This window comes from Aplysia californica, unplaced genomic scaffold (genome assembly GCF_000002075.1).
Source record: "Aplysia californica isolate F4 #8 unplaced genomic scaffold, AplCal3.0 scaffold00056, whole genome shotgun sequence".
NCBI classification, from domain to species: domain Eukaryota; kingdom Metazoa; phylum Mollusca; class Gastropoda; order Aplysiida; family Aplysiidae; genus Aplysia; species Aplysia californica.
This window is the reverse complement of record NW_004797326.1, coordinates 1650411-1652111: the sequence shown is the minus strand read 5'-3', so window position 1 is coordinate 1652111 and position 1701 is coordinate 1650411. Positions and strand designations below refer to the sequence as shown.

General features: G+C 38.2%; 1 protein-coding gene across 1 annotated transcript in view; it reads right to left on the bottom strand.

Annotated features, from left to right (window-relative positions):
• LOC101859913 (delta-aminolevulinic acid dehydratase) overlaps nucleotides 1-1052 on the bottom strand; it is a 19923-nt gene extending 18871 nt beyond the window's left edge. The window contains exon 1 of the mRNA XM_005093006.3: nucleotides 762-1052. Coding sequence (XP_005093063.1) covers nucleotides 762-874 — 113 coding nt within the window. The 5' untranslated portion in view covers nucleotides 875-1052. The remainder of the gene's footprint in view (nucleotides 1-761) is intronic.
• Nucleotides 1053-1701: the final 649 nt, after the last annotated feature.

Sequence of the window (1701 nt, the reverse complement as noted above, 5' to 3'; positions counted from 1 at the left end):
CCCCCCCCCCCATGGCTACCAAATTTTATTCCCATGTGGGAAGAGAAGAAAACTAACTTATGAATTTATAGGCCGAATTTATATAATTATATGTTCTTGTAAACCTTCAGCCATTTTTTGACTAAGGTGTGTGTGTGTTCTTGGGCGCATGATTCAGTTTTACTTTCATATGTATATGAATATTTTTTACCTCTTTGCTTTCAATGAGATTGGTTTGATAGGTCAGAAAATTCAAAAGCTAAAAGTGACCTTTACCTCTTAACATTAGGCATTAGCATTCTCGTACAAATGTGCTCAATATTTCCAAACCCAGCATAAAATTGTAGAGGCCTACTAGAATCTAGATCTCTAGTCTAATATTTAGATCTTTCTAGATCTACTAATTCTCATCTCAGGTTTAGAGGTCGGCCTTCAGCCTGTATTAGATCTAGTACATCTTATAAAACTAGATCTAGAATCTAGATTTAGATCTAGAAGAATCTAGACATCATATATAGATCTAGAAAAGATGAAAAGTGACCCGACTCGGGTGGGAATAGCCCAAAAAATCATTCCCACCCTGGGTGGGAATACTCACTTCCTAAACCAAAGTCCAAAGCCTGGCAGATCAGGTTATGGTCATGGATTCAGGATGAACTTTTCTTCAATTTCTCCTATCTTTCTCAGATAAACCTCAAACCAGGATTTCTAAACTCCACATAAACACAGTTAAACAAGTTAAAACAACACAACTGTCACTTCTAGATCTATAGTATACTCACACAATGAAAAGTGGGTACATCAAATTGTCGGGGGAAATCGTAGCACTTTGTGACTGCCATGCTCTAAGAGCAGGATGATGGTAACCGCTATGCAAGACAGTGTGGTCGCACATTTTCAAATCTGTATCACAAATGCCTCCTTGCAACGACTAGAAATACTTGTGGAAACAATCAGGCCCCAAGGCTTAGTTGACGTTGTTGATCTGGGTCTCTCCGGTCGCCAACCTAGGATCAGGTGGTCTAGTTCAGTCAGGTCAACTAACAACTTTCACTTTCAATGATCCCAGATTTTGTAAAATAAACCCGAAATTTTCAACGACATGGTTTATTGTAGATCTAAGCTTTGTTGCACTTCGAAAAAGGTCACTGGAGTCAGATCGTGCTTCTTGATGACCAGAGTCTGGACATTATCATAAAGCCCAAAATAAAATCTATACCCTAACAGAATTCGGGCGATGTACGGCTACACCAGGCTAATAATAAAACCCATTATAACTTATAACGCTTAACTCCAAATTTTTGTTTGTTAAAAAAAACGCAAAAGCCTCCAGTTTACTAAAAACCAGCGATATTAGAAAAGGTATTGTTTATCTGGATACTTTCTTTTCTGTCAGTGTTCCTTATTTCCAGATCATGGATTCTTTTGTGACTTTGACAATCACGCGCCGTCATGTGATAGTCTGCTGGTTTTGAAAAGGGCTCGAATCTCGAGTAATCCAAGCTGAAAAGTATAATATGTTAAAACGGCTGAAAAAGTCAAGTCGACTTTCATGTCGTCAGAGGTTCTGCAGAGCCAATGTAATGTAATGAATGGGCGTGTAATTCCGTTTGCAAACTATGGCTTTCTTCTTCTTCTTCTTCTTCTTCTTCTTCTTCTTCTTCTTCTTCTTCTTCTTCTTCTTCTTCTTCTTCTTCTTCTTCTTCTTCTTCTTCTTCTTCC